Here is a 19,614-nt window from a genome sequence, read left to right as displayed (position 1 = left end):
GAGAGAGAGAGAGGGAGGAGAGAGAGAGAGAGAGAGGGAGGAGAGAGAGAGAGAGAGAGGGAGGAGAGAGAGAGAGAGAGAGAGAGGGAGAGAGAGAGAGAGGAGAGAGAGAGAGAGAGGAGAGAGAGAGAGGGAGGCGAGAGAGAGAGAGAGAGAGAGAGAGAGAGAGAGAGAGGGAGGAGAGAGAGAGAGAGAGAGAGAGAGAGAGAGAGAGAGAGAGGGAGGAGAGAGAGGGAGGAGAGAGAGAGAGGGAGGAGAGAGAGAGAGCGAGAGAGAGAGAGAGAGAGAGAGAGAGACACTCACTTCTTGGAGCTGGTCTGCTTGCCCTGAGCAGCACAACTATAGTTGCCAAGCTGTGTTCCGAAGCGCAGCGACACGGCCGTGTCACAGTCATCCACACTGACCACCGCCACCTTCTCATCAGACGGACCCTGGGCCTCCCCGCTCACACTGCGCTTGGGCTGGGGCAAAGATAGGGACAGTGAAATATAACACACACACAGAACACACACACACACACAAACACGTACACCAAAACACCCTGCTGTACTCTTGCTGCTTGTGCTGAAACAACAGAGAGGTGGTCAAATACAGTACACACACAAGTGGGTTGTCGGAGATGGCTAAGACGGCGCTGCAGGGGATAGCAACCCTTTTACCGGCTCCTGAACAATTCTGCTATTTTGTGTGTGTTAGTTTTTTCTGATCTTAACTTTTTTTGCATATTATTTGTTCTATTATTATTCTATTATTCTCTCGGCATATTGTTGGGAAGCGAGCGCTTCGCTGTTAGTCTACGTTCAAATGGGATTTGATTTGAGAAAGGGGACGACAGTTTGACATACAAAGGAACGCGGCCACTGCGCCTGGACTAAGATGGCGGGGGGAACTCACAGGGCTGATAACAAGTGGAGAAGTGGAGAAAATGTAAACAAGTGCATGGTATGTGCAGCAGAGACACACACACACACACACACACACACACACACACACACTGAGGCTCACCTTGTTGTAGTAGTGGATGTGGACGGTGTGCCAGTTGCCATCGGCTACGCCCCCAGGTAGGAAGGGGCTCACCTGAGTGGACGATTCACCTGGGGACAGATAGGTCAGAGGTCACACTCAAAACCAGGGTTTCACCTACCATTATACAGGTTGGACACACACACACACACACACAGATATACACCCACCTGTGGAGTACTTGAGCACCACCTGGCCCTCCAAGATCTCCAGAGCCAGGAAGTCGTGTTTCTCGTTGAAGCGTCCGTTATAGAAGAGGAGGCCACTGTTCTCCAGAGTGGCAAAGCTGTAACACACCACAGCTATGTAAGGGCGCTGTGAGTTAAAGCCATCCCTCGCACATCCACCCCAGGAACCAAGCCCAGAACCCAAACCAGACGTTTTGTCCACTTGCATGGGTGAAATACTAGGTTTGATATGTTAACAGTGATGATGTGGCGTCAGCCTTTTCCCCCGCTGTTACATACGGGCTATAAGCTCTACTACACTGTGCTCTACACATGGTACCATATAAGACTGTAAGTGTCACTCCACTGCAAATCTCTACTGCAAGGCTATATGAGTGTGTACTAGAATATAGTAGTACATAATAGGAGTATATAATAAAATATCTGTTCCAGTGGACCTCTGAGTCATAGGATTTAATTACACCTGAGATCAGTAGGAACAAGTACGACAGTGTACGCGCCTGCTACTGTAAGTCGCTCTGGATAAGAACGTCCTCCTAAATGAATCAAATGTAAATCACATTTATGACCACCCTCTGACCAATCAGAGCATGCAGAGAAAGAGAGGGAAGAGAAAAGAGAGAAACAGAGAGTGAAGAGAAAAGAGAGAGACACAGAGAGAGTGAAGAGAAAAGACAGACAGAGAGAGAGAGAGGGAAGAGAAAAGAGAGAGACAGAGAGAGAGAGAGAGAGAGTGAAGAGAAAAGAGAGAGACAGAGAGAGAGTGAAGAGACCGAGAGAGACAGAGAGAGACAGAGAGAGAGAAAGACGTTCGGTCCTCACGTGAGAGAGATGGAGAGGTGGAATCTCTGGCGGAGGCCTCGGAACATGATAAAGGACTTGGGGGGGAAGGAGCGTGCAGGGACAGCGCAGTAGGGCCGCTCGCACCCTCCTGCGGGGCACTCACAGCGGAACCCCCCTCCAGACAGCTCCCTGCACGTCCCCCCATTCCGACACACCCCCGGGACACAGCGACCCTGACGCCTGTCCCACTCACACCGCTCGCCTGGGAAGGAGAGGGGACACAGGTTACTATACATACAGACCATACACACAATACTGTACACTACAACACTAATCAATACAAACACAGAAACCTAAAGTATGCATGGTCCACGTAGTATCCTAACTATATGGACCATACAACAGACATAAAAGCAAAAACAAAGGACAATAAGCACAAATACAAAATACACCTAATACACACATAAACAGAACCAGCGAACATAACACATCATCATGTGAGTACAACCTCCCAGCTAGAGACCTAGACTGCTCCAGCCGTCCTCACCGACAATGAGCTGGTGCATGAACACAGTGTGGGGATGAGCTGCCTTCAACCTGCAGACACACTGCTACTCCAGCCCTCCCCCCCAGTTTAGAGGCCTGCTGAGGTCCGTGGAGACATGCTGATCATGTTAAACCTGCAGGCTAGGCCTTTTGTACGGCGGGCCTGATGTTGTCTCGGGGTTGGCACAGTGTTTGTGTTCAGCGTTGAGGCACTACGCAGCCACCGGCATTGGTTTAAAAACCAACCCCTAGACAGACAATTGTGCTTTGTGGACGAGGCTGCAGAGTGCCCTGGATTGTTCCTCATGCAAGTCCTGTCTGTTTCCTCACGCGCTGACACGCACACACACGCTGACTGTACCCCCCGGTATGATGGGTAAGGTGTTAAAACATGCCAGGGTTCTGCGCCTAAAAGCATCACGAGTTTAAACGGCTTTCACCCCTCTTTCCTCCCTCCTCCCTCCCCCCTCCTTTCTATTCCCCCGGACCCCCAGGCAGCAGCACTCACTGCCAGCTGGTCCTGCCAAACACACACCAACACTACAAATCACCCCCAGGACACACACACACACACACACACACACACACACACACACACACACACACACACACACACACACACCATCACCACCACCACCAATTACATTATGTTTCTCTCTCTCTTTCTCACACATGCATGCTCACACACACACACACACATACATACATGCACACACACACACAGACTTATTAATATTAAAATAAATAAACAGACAGACAGACAGACAGACAGACAGACCAAACCAGACCAGACCAGACCAGACCAGACCAGACCAGACCAGACCAGACCAGACCAGACAGCTCTTTCATCCACCCCGGGAAAGAACAGACGATTCTTTTCACTTTACTGACTCTCCTATCATTCTCTACTGTACAAATCTGCACTCACTCAACACACTGAAGGCCCACTCACAAAAACACAGGGAGCAGAGATCAGCTCCTACATTCATATTCTCCACAGACGTACGCGGATAAAGAGAAATTACTCTCCCTAAGATGGAAAGATTGCACTTACTAAGTGCACTAAGCATTCTATCAGTGCTTCTCCAACTCTCTTTTCTACGGACAAACTGAGCACTATTTCTGTTCTCCTCCCCCCTGTCCTCTCCCTCTTTTCTTCTCCCCACACCCCAGTCCATCCTGACTTCCCCTCTTCCTCCCTCGTTCCCTCATCCCTATTCCTGCACATCCGTAAAACCATCTTCCTATTGGCATCGATCCGTTTCTCCCGAGCTCTACTTTTGATTTCCCCCCTGTGTTCTATTCCTCGCTCCTCTCTTCCTCATTCTCTCTGTATATCTCGTTTTTTTTATCCAACTAATGCATTCACACCCCTTCCTTCGTAGGATGTTTTATTCATCAAAGCCGTCGCTCCCCCTACGGCTCCTCAACCTACCCCTTCTTTTGCTCCCACACATGGTACACAGAGGCCGTCTCTCTCTCTACCTCCTTCCTTCTCTCTCTCTCTCTCTCTCTCTCTCTCTCTCCTCCTTCCCTCTCACTGTCTCTCTCACTGTCTCTCTCTTCCTCTTTCTCTACCTTATTCCCTATTCTCTCTCTACCTCCTTCTCTCCCTTTCTCTGCCTGGTTCCGCTCTCTCTGCCTCAGATGCCCCTTCTCCTTATCTTACCTTCTCTCACTCCCTTTATGTCCTCATGTTACTCCTGCTCCATCTCTCCCTCGCTATACTCGCCCTCTCTCCTTTATCGCTCTATACCCCAAGTAGATCCTGTCCTTCCTCCATGTCTTTTGTTATTTCCCTGGACATCTTTCACTCTCGCAATATTAAATGCCTGTGTTTAGTTGTCTGCAGTCCTTTGAAACAACACAGCGACTTTTCATACCAACACAGGCAATACGGAAAATCATCAAAACCCTCCTCTCTATTTCCCATCAGTCTCGATTTTCCCTTTGCAATTCTCTTTCTTCAATCTCTCTCTCTCTCTCTCTCTCTCTCTCTCTCTCTCTCTCTCTTTGACTCATGAAAGAAAAGGGCTGGCTCATCTCAAGCTTTTTTGATCTGGAATGAAAGAGAACATGAAACACCTCTAAAATATTCATGAAATCTATTCTCCATCATTTCCACCATAAGACTGTATTGCAGCTATTCCCAGGGGAAGGGAGCAGAGATGGGAAAACACATGTAGCCCTGCATTCCTGTGAATGTGAGGATATACTACTACTCACTGGGACAAACACACACGTTTCATACACAGCAACAACAAAACACCACACGGTTAGACAGACACCGCGAATCAGATAACCCACCACCAACCAACCCCCTGGCCTCACCCTTACACACAGGAACAGTGACAAAACACCCATTAACTGTGTAGCCTACCTGTGTAGTCTTCTCTGCAGATGCAGGTGTAGCCTCCCTCCCTGCGAGCACACACCCCTCCGTTGAAACAAGGGTTGGAGTAACACAGGTTGATCTCCGTCTCGCAGTAGTCCCCAGTGAAGCCTGCGGGGCAGCGGCAGCGCAGCCCGGCGATGGGGTGGATGGGCCGGAACAGGACGGAGGGAGAGGAGATGAAGGGAGCAGAGCTGTTGAAGCGAAGCACCGAGACGCACTTCATGTAGTTCTGACACGGCTCCCGCAGACACACGTTGTCATCGAACGGAAGCACCTGTATTACAACACACAGACGGTTTCACTTCAATGGACGGGTGGGAAAGGGAGTGAGTGACAAAGAGTGGTAGTGAAAGAGAGAGAAAGAAAGAGAGAGAGAGAAAGAGAGAGAGAGAAAGAGACAGACAGAGACAGACAGACAGACAGAGAGAGACAGACAGAGACAGAGACAGAGACAGACAGACAGAGAGAGAGAGAGAGAGAGATGGTGTGTGTGTACATAAACTATGCTCATGTAGATTAATTACAGTATGTGCTTACATCTACTGTATATGTTGGTATATATTAGTGTAGTAGTGTGTTAGTGTATTAGTGTGTTATGTGTATTAGTGTGTTAGTGTGTAATGACGAATGTCTATTCGCATATATATATTCCTGAATGATCTGTCTGTTTCTCCTCCTCCCCGTACCTCCATCTGTGCCAGGGAGGTGAGGCGGGGCCGGTTGAGGTAGAGTTGCTCTTCCAGGGCTTCGGACGGGAAGAAATGACCCCCTGGCAGCGCCGCGGTGAAACTAACATTCAGGATGCCCCCTGCCTCGCCGTCCGGCTGGATGTTGAAAACAAACACGTCCTCCGGAGGGACGGACAGCACCGCCGACACCCCTTCCAGGAAGTGACCAAGCAGAGGGGACAGGAAGTGGTCCTGGGACATGTTTTGAAGGCGCACCGTCACGCTGCTGCTCAACATGTCCTCTGTGATGATGAGTACTCGGAGGATGCACTGGGCCGAGATGCTGTGGATACCGTCTGAGAGAGAGGAGGAGAGGGGGGGGGAGGGGGAGGAGAGAGAGGGGCGTGAGGTTGCAATGTCAGTCTCTAGAGATACATATATTTAGTTAGTGTGAGCCGCCGTCTTGCAAGTGCATAATCTTCCCCTGCCCCCACTCATACATACAAGTGTGCACACACACATACACGCACGCACGCACATACACTTAAATTGTCTATCAGAGCAAAGAGCACATTTATTCTCCCTTTTATCATCCCCTTGTCAAAGGATAATTAGACTACTTTTCCAGAGATTGACCAAATGTATTACTATAAAAGCAATGATGAGAGTACAATATAATCAAAAAGATAATATAATTTGAAACCACAAAAAGACCCCCATGGCTAAGAACTTGGTACTGTGGAGTACAACAGAGAAAACAATGAGAGAGAGAGAGACAGAGAGAGAGAGAGAGAGAGAGAGAGAGAGAGAGAGAGAGAGAGAGAGAGAGAGAGAGAGAGAGAGAGAGAGAGAGAGAGAGAGAGAGAGAGAGAGAGAGAGACTTGCTTTGGCAATGTAAACACACGTTTCCCATGCCAATAAAGCCCTTGAATTTAATTGAACAGAGAGATAGAGAGAGAGAGAGAGAGAGAGAGAGAGAGAGAGAGAGAGAGAGAGAGAGAGAGAGAGAGAGGGTCGATGGAGCTACTGAAAGAAAAGGTGAGAAGGGAGAGAGAGGCAGAATGAGAATATTGACACGGTGGGGGAGGGGTGTGATGGCAGCTGGTTTGATTACAGGATTATGAGGAGGCTGACTCTCTATTGACCTCACACAAACAAGACTTTAATAAATGAACAGCCAGAGGGTCGACCAGGATTGTAAGAGGAAGGCTTAAACCAAAACGAATTTCTCCATGTTCAAGAAATAATATGAGAAAAAACATTGGATATTGGCGACTTTCTCTCATTGTTAAAAAGAGAAACGAATTATATAGCAGAATTACTGCTCAGGCAAAGGATATTACACATTTTGGCTGTCATTGAATAGCTTGCAAAAACGCATTTCTAATTACTCCTGATACCCTGTCTTATTGAAATGAGAAGTATCGTGGTTAAGAGGATAATCGTGTGTGATTTGGCCCACATGCCTGGCTTCTGTCCAGCAACCAGCTACGTAGTTAATTCAGAAACAGGTACATACAATGAGCTGCAATATAGGCTAATCCAAAACAGTACAATATAACCGAGCTAGCAGCTAGCTAAATCAGGAGCAGATAGGGTACAAAATAACAGCGCTATTAGCTAGCTAACTTAGGAACTGCATTTTGTAACATACAGTTTAATAATATGACCCAGTGAGTAGCTAACTCACTCAGAAACAGGTAGCTACAGTGAGTACAAAAGAACTCTGACCTGAAACTAAGCCGTTCTAGCGCACGTCGCTCGTCTTTAAACTTTTAGAACCCTCCCCAAACCATAAATGAAGGTTATTTTAGAATTTTTAGCAGCGAGGGAGAACAAGTGTTAGTAAATAACACGTTGTGAGCTTCTTTTTGCTCCTACCCATGTTTTCGTGTCATGACTTGACACTTCAAACGGAGGAGGGGAGTTTTAGGGGCTCTTCCAGGTAGACTTGGCTAACCGAGCTTTTACAGCCTCCTAGATATGAGCAACGCTTCCTTTCCTGAAGCTCAGCTGGAAATAGCAAGCTTCCTACTGCCTATACCAGTAACTACAGTCATATCAGGGGTTGGCCTTTTCAAATGGATGGGAATGATTACAAGTTAACACATCACGTGTAGCGCAAACACAGTCACCTAGAAAGAAACACACACAACAACCATAGAAAGACACACATCGATGGCCTGCATGTATTCCCACTCTTGCGCGCGTGAACACACACACATCACAGGCAGTGGTCTGACATGATTTCCGCGCTCTGTTTGTTTTAAAAGCCCTTCTCCCCCTGAGGTCTGAACACTCATTACTCTCAGTGCAGAACGGAATAAGCCACACAGTAAAGGGGCTCTCTCTCTCTGCAGGCTTACACTGCATCTTTACAATACATTAAACCACACTCACACACACACACAAACACAGACGCACAGATGCACACACACACACCCAAGCTTACACAAAAACGTACACACACACACACATTACTCTACCATATTAACAAACACACATAAGGCATAAGCATATAAATGCATTGTACTTAGACAGATGCTTAAAGTCTCAATGATCTTAACTACACATCATCCTCCTTATTCCTACCCAGATGTACAGATCTATCTACCGGGTCACATGAAAGGTACACTGGCCAAAAGTATGTGGACGCCTGCTTGTCGAACATCTCCTTCCAAAATCATTAACGTGGAATTGGTCCCCTCTTTGCTGCTATAGCAGCCTCAACTCTTCTGGTAAGGCTTTCCACAAGATGTTGGAACATTGCTGCGGGGACTTCCATTCAGCCACAAGACCATTAGTGAGGTCGGGCACTGGTGTCTGGCGATTAGGCCTGGCTCGCAGTCGGTGTTCCAATTCCTCCCAAAGGTGTTTGGTGAGGTTGAGGTCAGGGCTCTGTGCAGGCCAGTCAAGTTCTTCCACACCGATCTCGGCAAACCACTACTGTTTGAACCTCACTTTGTGCATGGGGGCATTGTCATGCTGAAACAGGAAAGGGCCTTCCCCAAACTGTTGCCACAAAGTTGGAAGCACAGAATTGTCTAGAATGTCAGTGTATGCTGTAGCATTAAGATTTCCCTTCACTGGAACTAAGGGGCCTAGACCGAACCATGATAAACAGCCCCAGACCATTATTCCACCTCCACCAAACTTTACAGTTGGAACTATGCATTCAGGTAGGTAGTGTTCTTCTGGCATCCACCAAACCCAGATTTGTTATTTGGACTGCCATATGGTGAAGCGTGATTCATCACTCCACTTTCCACTGCTCCAGAGTCCAATTGTGGTAAGCTTTACACCACTCCAGTCGATGCTTGGCATAGCGCATGGTGATCTTCGGCTTATGTGAGGCTGCTCAGCCATGGAAACCTATTTCATCAAGCTCCCGACAAACAGTTCTTGTGCTGACGTTGCTTCCAGAGTCCGTTTGAAACTCGGTAGTGAGTGTTGCAACCGAGGACAGAAATGTTTACGCGTTCAGCGCTTCAGCACTCGGCAGCCCTGTTCTGTGAGCTTTTGTGGCCTACCTACTAAGCCGTTGCTGCTCCTAGACGATAACAGCAGAAAGGTGGCATCCTATGACGGTGCCAAGTTGAAAGTCACTGAGATTTTCAGTAAGGTCATTCTACTGCAAATGTTTGTCGATGGAGACTGCATGGCTGTGTTCTCGATGTTATACATTTTATACACAGCAACAGGTGTGGCTAAAATAGCCAAATCCACTCATTTGAAGGGGTGTCCACATACTTTTGTGTATATTGTGTAGTTGACAACTACTGTATGTACAGTATATAATGAGAAATGACTCTTTGACTATACTGTACTTACACAGACAAACACACACACACACAAAATATGCCTGAACACTCCCTACAGGATGTATTTATGTGTGTTGAATAAATAAAGGATGATGCTGACAGAGGAAAGAGAGGGGGTATTGAACCCTGCTGTCTCTTGTGTTTAATAAAGGGCATTACAGATGGATTATATAATGGGAAAATCCTATAACTGGAGCAGGAAGAGAAGGATCTCTTTACGGACACTGTAAACTGTGTGAACTCTTGCCATCCCATGCGTGACCAGTCAAGAACACAATTATGTAAGTTGGACGGTAAACAAAAGTGTACAACACACATTTTAAAACCCCCGTAGAGTCAATCTAAGTAACATAATAAAATGATCCCCGTCAAAATCCGTCAGTTTAAGCTAGAAATATCTGTTGTTTTGCATTGAATGCGTCTCAATCCACCGCATCCACCTGTGTTACACTTCCTCATCTGAGGTGAAAGGTGACAGAGCTAGAGCGGTGTTTGTCAGACCATGAGACATCCCAAAAATCGGTCTTCTCGCTAAAAAGTCTGTAGCGTCCGAAACGTTTGAAAGACTAACTATTATAACCACTCCATGGAAAAGGTGTTAGGGGACTCGTCTAAAATTGGTAGCGTCGTTGTGCCTAGCATGTCTACCTCATTTCTACCAGCATGTCACCTGTGAAACTATAAGCGAAAAATACTCTAGATCACCTTTACGCCACACACAGAGAAGCATTCAAAGCTCTCCCTCACTCTCCATTTGGCAAATCGGACCATAATTATATCCTCCTGATTCCTGCTTACAATCACAAACTCAAACAGGAAGTACCCGTGACGCTCCCAATACGGAAGAGGTCCGATGAATTGGATGCAAAGCTACGGGGGACTGTTTCACAGACTGGAACATGTTCCGGGATTCATCCGATGGCATTGAGGAGTTTATCACATCAGTCTCCGGCTTTATTAATAAGTGCATCGACAACGTCGTCCCCACTGTGACCGTACGTACGTACATATCCCAACCAGAAGCAAGGATTACAGGCAAAATGACAGGCTAGAGCTGCCGCTTTCAATGAGAGGGACACTAACCCGGACCCTTATAAGAAATCCTGCTACGCCCTCTGACGTCATCAACCAGGACTAAGATCGAATCCTACAACACCGGCTCTGACACTCGTCGGATGTGGTAGGGCTTGGACAAAAGGAACACCTGTGTGAGAATGCTGACCACAGCTCAGCGTTCAACGCCATAGTGCCCTCCGAACTCGACACTCAGTTAAGGGACTGAACACCTGCCTCTGCAACTGGATCCTGGACTTCCTGACGGGCCGCCCCCAGGTGGTGAGGGTAGGCAACAACACATTTGCCACGATGACCCTCAACACGGGAGCCCCTCAGGGTTGCATGCTTAGTCCCCTCCTGTATTCCCTGTTCACCCACGACTGTGTGGCTGCGAAGGACTCCAAAACCATCATAACGTTTGCCGACAGACAACGGTGGTAGGCCTGATAACCAACAACAATGAGACAACCTATAGGGAGGAGGTCAGTCAAACAAAGGAGCTGATCGTGGATTCACATCGATGGGGCTGTAGTAGAGCGGGTCGAGAGCTTAAAGTTCCTTGGTGTCCACATCACTAAGGATCTATCATGGTTCAAACACACCAACACAGTCGTGAAGAGGGCACCACAACACCTCTTCCCCCTCAGGAGGATGAAAAGATTTGGCATGGGCCATCAGATCCTCAAAACGTTCTACAGCTGCACCCTCGAGAGCATCTTAACTGGCTGCATCACCGTTTGGTACGGCAACTGCTTGGAATCCGACCGCAAGGTGCTACAAAGGGTAGTGCTCATGGCCTAGTTTATCACTGCGGCCGAGCTCTCTGCCATCCAGGACCTCTATACCAGGCGGTGTCAGAGGAAGGCCCAAAAAATTGTTAAAGACTTCAGCCACCCAAGTCACAGACTGTTCTCTCTTCTACCGCACAGCAAGCGGTACCAGTGCACTAAGTCTGGAACCAACAGAACCGTGAACAGCTTCTACCCCCAAGCCATAAGACTTCTAAACAAGGCTGCTAAATAGCTCATCAAACGGCTAACCGGATACCTGCATTGATCCTTTTTTGCACGAACACACTAACTCTTCTGAACATATGAGGCTGCTACTGTCTATGATCTATCCTGTTGCCTAGTCACTTTACCCTTACCTATTTGTAAGGTACATAGCTACCTCAATTACCTCGTACCCCTGCATGTCGACTCGGTACTGGTACTCCCTATATATAGCCATGTAATTTTCTACTCCCTGTATATTGCCACGTTGTATTTACTCGTTATTTCCATTCGTTATTCACTGTGTATTTATTCCTCGTTTCACTATTTCTATTTTCTAAACTTTAACTTGGAACATAAGTAAGTAAGTGTTTCACTATTAGTCTACACCTGTTGTCTACGAAGAATGTGACAAATACAACTGATTTAATGCTCATTTGCCTTTCCTCTCCAAAGCTCTCTGTCTACACCCATATGTACTGTGCAGACACACACAAACACAGATACACATGCAAGCACTTGCGCACGCGCACACACAAAAGAGGGGAAGTGGTGTTGTGTGTTGGTGCCCCAGGGAAGGAAAGACAGACAGATGGACGGAGACAGATATCAGATGAGTACAGGCCTGGCCTGCTGTCCTGCTGGGATCTTAGACCGACTTTATTACATCTTAATCTCCCCTCTCTCTAGTCTTAGTAAAGAGCAGGGAGATAAAGAGAGAGACCATGAGAGCCAAAGAGAGAGAGAGAGAGAGCATGAGAGCCAGAGAGCCAGAGAGCCAGAGAGCCAGAGAGCCAGAGAGCCAGAGAGCCAGAGAGCCAGAGAGAGAGAGAGAGAGAGAGAGAGAGAGAGAGAGAGAGAGAGAGAGAGAGAGAGAGAGAGAGAGAGAGAGAGATTGTGAAGGGGAGAAGAGAGGGGAGGGAGAGCCAGGCAGGAAACACAGACAGCAGCACGCACAATGAATCTGACAGACTTGCTCTCAGACTGACTGTATTTCATTATAATCTCATAACACTCCAGTCCTAGAGGAGAGGAGTCGGCTGAGAGAGGCTGAATAGAAGCTCTGTAAATAGACCAGCAGGTCACACAAAAAAACACTGGCCATATAAAAGCTCTTTAACAAACTAAAAATGCATGACTGTTGTACAGTAAAATAAATCACAAACCATCCTTACCAGGAAGTTTATCATTTCATGCCCATGTTGCCTCTTTCATTTAATTCACAAAAATAACATAAATCGTGAAACAAGAGCCTAAGTATCTCAAATACCCCTCATTCGCATTTTCTGACAATCCCTTCCCACACCCTCTCTCTCACACACATCTCTCTCTCCCCCTCCCTCTCTCACACATCCAGCCACACTTTCTCCCTCTGTCTCTCACCTGTGACAGTGATGAGCATGGGGGCCACCAAGGCTCTGTTGTTGTCCAGCTTGCGGCTCAGCCGGATCTCCCCACTGCTGTGGTTGAGCAGCAGCAGGTGTAGGTCGTTTCCCCGGGCAATGGAGTAGTACAGGTGGTCTGACACATCGGGGTCGTGGGCCGGCACCCGGCCAATCACGTCGCTGGGGAAACTGTTGGAGCGGTTGGACACAAAGTTGTTGAAGACGATCTGGAAGTCCTGGAGCTGGGGCCGGTTGTCGTTCTGGTCCACCAGCCGGATGCGCACTGTGGCCCGGCTCACCAGGGGGGCTGAGGTGGCCTGGACCACGATCACGTACTCAGAGCGGGCCTCGTAGTCCAGGTCGATGAGGGAGGTGAGCTCCCCGGAGAAGATGTCCATCTGGAAGATCTCAGGGATGTTACCTTCTACGATTTGATACATGATCTGGGCATTGGTCCCCTCGTCTGGGTCTGTGGCTGTGATCTGGGCCACCACCGACCCCACAGCGCTGTTCTCCTTCACCAGAACCTCAAAGTCGTCTGCCGGGAAGACAGGAGCGTTGTCGTTGACGTCGAGAACCGTCACCTGGATGTGAACGGGCGTCCGCTGGGGAGGCACACCACGGTCCACGGCGTACGCCGTCAGCTCATAGAATGGAACACTCTCGCGGTCCAGACGGCGGACCGTGCGTACGATGCCCGATGTGGGCTCGATGGTGAAGTCTCCGTCACCGTCCTCCCCATTCTGGAAGGTGTACTGGACGCGGCCGTTGGCATGGGCATCTCGGTCCATTGCGGATATCTGTAGGACGCTAGTGAAGGGTGGGGCGTCTTCACTGACGGTGCCCTGGTACCTGGGGCTGAGGAACTGTGGTGCGTTGTCGTTCACATCGTTCACATTCACCTCTACGTAGGTGGTGTCAGACTTCTGTGGGATGCCGTTGTCCCGTGCAGTGATGGCCAGAGTGTAGGTCATCTGGTCCTCGTAATCCAGCTCGGCTTGCAGGGTGATGGCTCCACTGGACGGGTCAATGCGGAACTGGGGGATGTTGTCTTCCAGGAAGTAGGTGATGCGAGAGTTTTCGCCAACGTCATCATCCGTGGCGCTGATGACCACGACCGTGCTGCCCGGGGGGCGGTCCTCGTTCACAGTCACTGAGTAGTGAGCGCTCTGGAATACAGGCCGGTGTGTGTTGGCGTCCGTGATGTTGACGTGGACCTGGCACGTGTCATGTAGCGTGCGGTCGGAAGCCGTCACAGTCAGAACGTATCGGCGCTCCTGTTTGTAGTCGAGCGGCAGTGCTAGAGAGAGCATCCCCGACCCTCCGGCTGTGCTTATAGCAAAGCGGTTACGCGTGTTGCCCCCCGTGATCTGATAGGTGACCGCACTGTTGACATCACGGTCGACCGCGGTCACAATGACCACACTGGTGCCCACAGCTGCATCCTCGTTGAGCCTCACAAAGTACTCTTTCTGCAGGAACTCTGGCCTGTTGTCGTTGACGTCCATCACTGTTATGGTCACGCTGGCTGTGGCAGAGAGAAGTGGGATGCCATAGTCTCTGGCCTCCACCCCAAAGAAGAAGTGTTCCACAGACTCCCGGTCGAGAGCCGAACTGACCGTCACCCAGCCGGTGGCGGAGTTAATGACGAAGGGCGTGTCAGGGCTGGTGCCAGTCAGCCTGTACTCCAGACGGGCGTTGTCCCCAGAGTCGGTGTCAATGGCCTGGATGTGGAGGATGGAGCTGCCCACGGGGGCGCTCTCCAGCACTGACGCCTGGAACGGCGTGGACACGAAGATGGGAGGGTTGTCATTGACGTCGGTCACCTGCACGCTGATGATACCTGTGTTATTGGAGAGGGGTGGCCGGCCGTTGTCCTGGGCTCGAACCCTCAGAGTGTATTCCCTCTCTGCCTCGAAGTCCAGAGGGGCAACTACCTGGATCTCCCCCGTCACACTGTCGATGGAGAACTGACCCCGGCTGTTCCCACTGATGATGTTGTAGTGGACAGCCGCGTTGCTATCCTTATCATGGTCCGTAGCGCTCACCCTCAGGATCTCCGAGTGGGGCCGGATGTCCTCCCTGACCGCCACCACATAGCGCTTCTCGCTGAACTGGGGCACGTTGTCGTTCTCGTCCAGCACTGTGATGAAGACCTTAACGATGGCCGAGCGCGGCCCGGGCTCCCTTCCCTGGTCGCTGGCCTCCACGTGGAGGGTGTAGCGCTCGTTGGTCTCCCGGTCGACCACGCCCCGTGTGGTGATCAGCCCTGAGCGGGGGTCGATCTCAAATGCGGCCCGGGCCGCAGCAGCTGTGTCTCCTATGAAGCGGTAGCGGATGTTGGCATTGGACGGGGCATCCAGGTCAGTGGCTCGGAGCTGCAGGATGGGATAGCCCTCCTCCACGTTCTCCCGGATGGTCTCCCGGTACTCTGTGTGCTCAAAGATAGGCGAGTGGTCATTGCGGTCGGCCACAGTGATTGCCACCATGGTGGTGCCAGAGAGGCGTGGAGAGCCGTGGTCTGACGCCGTGACCCGGAAGTAGTGCAGGTCCATGTGCTCCCTGTCCAGCACCTGGGAGGTGGTGATGAGGCCTGTGTCGGGGTCGATGTGGAAGTAGTCAGTGGATCTGCTGTTCATGAGAGGGGCCATGGTGTAGCTGAGCCTGCCTGCTTCACCTGCGTCTGGGTCGGTGGCTGACATGGCTATGACTGAGGAGCCTGGGGGCTGGTTTTCTGGAACCTGCACCTGGAAGTTATACTGGGAGAAGTGAGGGTGTCTGTTGGCAGCTCGGCGAGCGCGCCCCACCACCAAAACCTCTTTCCCTCTGTCCTCCTCACCTTCATCTTCCACGGTCTGCCTTCCAAAGCTTCTCTCTCCCCTTGACCTGTGCCTTTCCTCCTCGTCTTCCTGTGTGCTTTCAGGCCCCTGCCACACTCTCTTCCCCTCCCCTTTTCCTCCTGCTCCACTCTGTGTCTGTGTGAGGCTGGCCCTCTCCTGACCCTTCTCTCTCTCTCCCGCTGCCTCTACAGTTGCATCTGTCTGGGCTGTGGCTCCCTTTCTTATTCCCTCTGACTCCCACTCCTCCACTTCCTCCCTCCATGCCTCTCTGGCCTGTCTCTCTCCCTCCCCCGCCTGTAATTCGCTTCCCCCAGGCCCCTCATCAACTTCGCCCCCCATATGCCCTTCTGGCTGACTGACACCTTCCTGTTGTAATGGCACCAGTTTACCTGATTTTAATTGCGGGCGAGTGCCCCCCTGGACAGTAGTTAAGCTGTCGCCTGAGCTGCTGTCAACACACGCAGTGTCGAGCAATTCTTCAGGGACCAAGCCCAGCTGTGTCTGTGAGCATGGTCCGCTCAGATCCACTGACGCCTGTCTACTATTGACACCATTTCTTTCATCATTCATCTGAACATTCTCCTCTTTGTTGTTGTTGTTGTTGTTGTTGTTGTTGTGGTTCTGGTTGTAATTTCTGATATTGTTATTATTATTGACGTTGTGAACATTCTCCCAAAACAATGGCTGAAAGTGGTGAGCCGAATATGCATGTTTACTTGGAGAAAGCTGGGTAGAGGTTTTCATGGGTGCTGTCCATTGTGCCTGTGGTGCTGAACCTATTTGAAGGGGAGGGGGTCTGTAGAGGAGGCTTGTCCGTGGCTGGGAATGTGAGTCTGAGTCACTATCCCGTTTATTTAGATTGAGCCGCATGGAGAATGGAAAGGGGTTTGTGATAACGATATCCCTGTGAGTAACACCAGACTTAATTGCACCAGCGTGTACCGAGGCTGATATTGTGAGAGCGGTGATGGAAGACAATATAGGCGTGACGATAGCTGACTCATTGTGAGCTGGCTCAGACTGAGGATAAGGAACATTGGCTTGAGCAGCCGATTCTGCTGCCTGTATGTCGTCATGGAATAAGGAAAATGAGCTAGTAGAATTTCTGTTTTCATTACCGGTTCCGTTAGATGGCAAACATAGACTATCAGTGATATTTGTGGTGGGGGGAAATTGAATGTCGAGATTACTCACTTCTATGCTTCCCCTGGGACCTATAACGTTGGCTGAAAGTCCTCCCCCCATATCCATCCGCTGCAAACCACAACACCTCGTTCCGGGGAGAGACCCCCAGGGTAACCCCTTACTCTCTACCCGGGGTTGAGCGCTCTGTTCTCGGCCTGCCAACACTGATATTCTCTGTGGAGGAGCAGCCGGCTCCTTAAGCTTAGTTGTTATATAAACAGAGGCCAAATCATTATCCAGATCATTTTTGTTCACGTGTTTGTTGCCTTGTGCCTTCTCTCCCTCCCTCCTCCTGCCCAGAACCATGGCATGCCCAGGACTGGAGCGGGTATGCCTGAAATAACCTGTGAGGGCCATGGCCCCATCAGTAATCCCGGGTGACTGGTAACATCTGGCTGCGCTGCCTGCGGTGGCTGAGGTGAGATAGCATGGGCAGGGCCCATGCGCCACGCTCCTCCCCGTTCTCCCAATGGCTTTAGTAAACGAACGATTACAACCATCACTGGTGAGATCGATAACATTGTGACTACTTAAATGAGAACAAGCACCGGTGGCCACCTCGCCGGCGTCCAAAGCATTATTGCCCAAATGAGAGCGTGGAGGGCCCCATGGCAGCTGTCCAGGTGGTTGCTTAGCTGTAGATATTTGCTGTGTTGGGGGAAGTGGCCGGTGAAGGGTCCTTGTACACCTGTGAGAAGCCCCTCGAACGTCTCTAGTAATCCCCGACGACTCGCTCTCAGGTCCCTGGTGTTGGCCGCGCACAAAGACTCTCCCTGTGTCGGGTTTGGCCGGCGTCAGACAGGGTGGTGACCACGCGCAAACTCTAGTACTTTGTATATACCGCTTTTTGGCCTTTTGAACCCGCGAAGAGAAAACAGGTGAAACAACGCCCCTCTCCCCACCGCTGCTCCTGCTCCTACCTGCAGGATGGGGGTGCCTGACTCCATTCCACGGCCCTCTCGCACCTCCCTCTTCGGTGCACAACGGTTCAAAAGGGTCTCCGTGCGCCCCTTGCCATATAAAAGGACTCCACACCGGGAATGCAGGTTCCGATGTGAGCCGTTCCGATGGGAGACGTTGTAACGTCCACCTGGGGCAGATCACCGAACCACTGCTGCTCGCCAAGACCCCAGCTTCCCTTGGATGGCTCGGTGTCTCAGGGCAGGGTCCCGGGCTCCAACGACAGGTCCCTACTAACTTCCCCGGGTTAACCGCGAACAAAGGGCTGAGGAGCAGGTGGAGAAGAAGTGGTGAGAGCAGGCTGGAACCCAGTAGCAGTGCAGCCATTAGTCTGGTAAGATCCTTTCTCCTCTCCCCCTTTCTCCCTCTCACCCCTCTCTCTTTCTCTCTCCCTCTCTCTCGCTCTCTTCGAGTGCGTCTCTCTCTCTTCCGTCGCCGGCTAGGTAGCCAGCTCCAGCGGCACCGCCCGACACCTTCCCCCGCGCTCCCCCGTCTCTCCGTGGGCCCGGGAAGTTGGCATTTACTCGCTGTGTTCGGTAGAACTCGGTCTGTCGGCGTCAGGGGTGCAGCAACTCTCCCTTTCATTCATATCCAACATGGCTCTCAGCAGACCCCGGTGGTACTATCCATCCTCGCGTTACGCTCTCCTCCTCCTCTCAACACCCCTCCCCCTCGATGCTCTCTTCCTCCACCTCCCTGGTTTATTCCAGCTCGCAGGGCTGTTAAACCACCGTAGCCGCCATATCCACAACTGGAAGGCGACTCGGAACTATATCTCACTCGCATTCATATTTTAGTCAACCCATCTAAATAAATTAAAGTGTATATAGGCTATAGCGGAACATAGTAGCAATGAAGCATATGCAACCTAATGTCATTTTGGTAATAATTATAAATATGTAGGCTTTATTAAATATTACATTATAGCACAGAGGGCACTGTAAATTATATTTATTATTGCACATTTTCTGTCACTTGTACCCTAATACATTTTAAACACAGTTAGGCCTATGTTATATAGTCTACGAAAACGAATTGAGCCTCTCCATGACGTCATGCTCTGCCTACACATCGATGAGTAATTAGTAGGCTACCTATTCATTGCTTTTCCTTCGATATGGTCATCACCAATATATTTCGTTGTATTTACAAAGTGGATAAAAAGTCGTTTATATGGAAATATGGTCATTTTTAGTCCAAATTCAGTCACATAATTCATTCTGATGGTGAATTCTACGACCTAAAATAAAATCCCCACATTTTGGAAATGGCTGAGGGAGGGAAGGCGTGTCTGGCAGCCTTGACTTGCATCATCGGATGTGTTGTGCTACAAAATAGTTCTGCTATGAAAACCAATCTGTGTTTCTCTCAGTCTGGCTGTCGCCGCCGCCACGGTTGGAGCTGATCCACGTATGTTGAAATATTCATGCTCCGGCCACAATAATGAGGTGCACAAAAAAAACTCAAACCCCTCGCGCTCTATGTTCTCGGTTCTATCCTTCTCTCGGAGCTGAGAACAGTAAGCCATTAGGCGCGAGGGAGCGAGGGGCAGGCAGTCAGCCATGTTGGGTATCATTGCTCGCCTTGCCTGCACACCAACAATAATTGCTGTGAAAAGTAGGTTAGGTTATACTGGCGAGCCGCCCTCTCCGTGATTAGGACGGATACATGTCGACACGCGCAAAGTCGTCTAGACAAACTGGTACTTGTGATATTATTCTGAAATAGTGGGATAAAGAAAATCCAAGTAGGCTACATTATAGGCTTTTCTT

The 19,614-nt window shown here is 50.0% G+C and overlaps 1 protein-coding gene across 1 annotated transcript in view; it reads right to left on the bottom strand.

The window, feature by feature from the left end:
- LOC129829320 (cadherin EGF LAG seven-pass G-type receptor 3-like) overlaps window positions 1-18,543 on the bottom strand; it is a 52,582-nt gene extending 34,039 nt beyond the window's left edge. Inside the window, exons 1-7 of the mRNA XM_055890997.1 lie at window positions 12,856-18,543; window positions 5,622-5,959; window positions 4,921-5,209; window positions 2,034-2,256; window positions 1,194-1,309; window positions 1,006-1,094; window positions 304-461 (exon numbers count right to left, since the gene is read on the bottom strand). Coding sequence (XP_055746972.1) covers window positions 304-461; window positions 1,006-1,094; window positions 1,194-1,309; window positions 2,034-2,256; window positions 4,921-5,209; window positions 5,622-5,959; window positions 12,856-18,427 — 6,785 coding nt within the window. The 5' untranslated portion in view covers window positions 18,428-18,543. The remainder of the gene's footprint in view (window positions 1-303; window positions 462-1,005; window positions 1,095-1,193; window positions 1,310-2,033; window positions 2,257-4,920; window positions 5,210-5,621; window positions 5,960-12,855) is intronic.
- Window positions 18,544-19,614: the final 1,071 nt, after the last annotated feature.

The sequence above is a fragment of the Salvelinus fontinalis genome, chromosome 31 (genome assembly GCF_029448725.1).
Source record: "Salvelinus fontinalis isolate EN_2023a chromosome 31, ASM2944872v1, whole genome shotgun sequence".
NCBI lineage: Eukaryota > Metazoa > Chordata > Actinopteri > Salmoniformes > Salmonidae > Salvelinus > Salvelinus fontinalis.
The sequence above is the reverse complement of the archived record's forward strand: the minus strand, read 5'-3'. Positions and strand labels throughout refer to the sequence as shown.